The 412-nt window shown below is 50.7% G+C and overlaps 1 protein-coding gene across 1 annotated transcript in view; it reads left to right on the top strand.

Moving 5' to 3' along the window:
* Positions 1-38: 38 nt before the first annotated feature.
* LOC107580003 (poly [ADP-ribose] polymerase 6-like) overlaps positions 39-412 on the top strand; it is a gene marked incomplete at its 5' end in the record, with an annotated part of 2,296 nt that continues 1,922 nt past the window's right edge. The window contains 3 exon segments of the mRNA XM_016265765.1: positions 39-133; positions 223-283; positions 368-405. Of these exon segments, the coding sequence (XP_016121251.1) occupies positions 39-133; positions 223-283; positions 368-405 (194 nt within the window).

Below are 412 nucleotides of genomic sequence, written 5' to 3'. Positions count from 1 at the left end.
CACAATTAATAATGTGTAATATCGCTGTCCACCTGTAGGGGAGCTGTGCAGCCGACCTGTACCGTCACCCACAGCTGGACGCTGACATCGAGGCTGTAAAAGACATTTACACGGACAGCGCTGTGTCCGTCAGGTGAGAACGACCCTCGCTCCGCATCTGATTCAGATCTGTGCGTTCACACCCGATTCACTTTCATTCTGCGTCTGCTGCTCTTCCTGCAGAGAGTACGGCACCATCGATGATGTGGACATCGACCTGCAAATCAACATCGGCTTCTTGGATGTGAGACCACACACTTCCTATACAAGCTACTTCACTTCATAAACAGATGTTGAAATGGGAATAAAGTGATTTGTGTGTTTGCAGGAGGAGGTGGCGACCGCATGGAAGGTGATCCGAACGGAGCCCATC

The sequence above is a fragment of the Sinocyclocheilus grahami genome, unplaced genomic scaffold (assembly GCF_001515645.1).
Source record: "Sinocyclocheilus grahami isolate Dianchi unplaced genomic scaffold, SAMN03320097.WGS_v1.1 scaffold23058.1, whole genome shotgun sequence".
Classification (NCBI taxonomy): domain Eukaryota; kingdom Metazoa; phylum Chordata; class Actinopteri; order Cypriniformes; family Cyprinidae; genus Sinocyclocheilus; species Sinocyclocheilus grahami.
The sequence above is the reverse complement of the archived record's forward strand: the minus strand, read 5'-3'. Positions and strand labels throughout refer to the sequence as shown.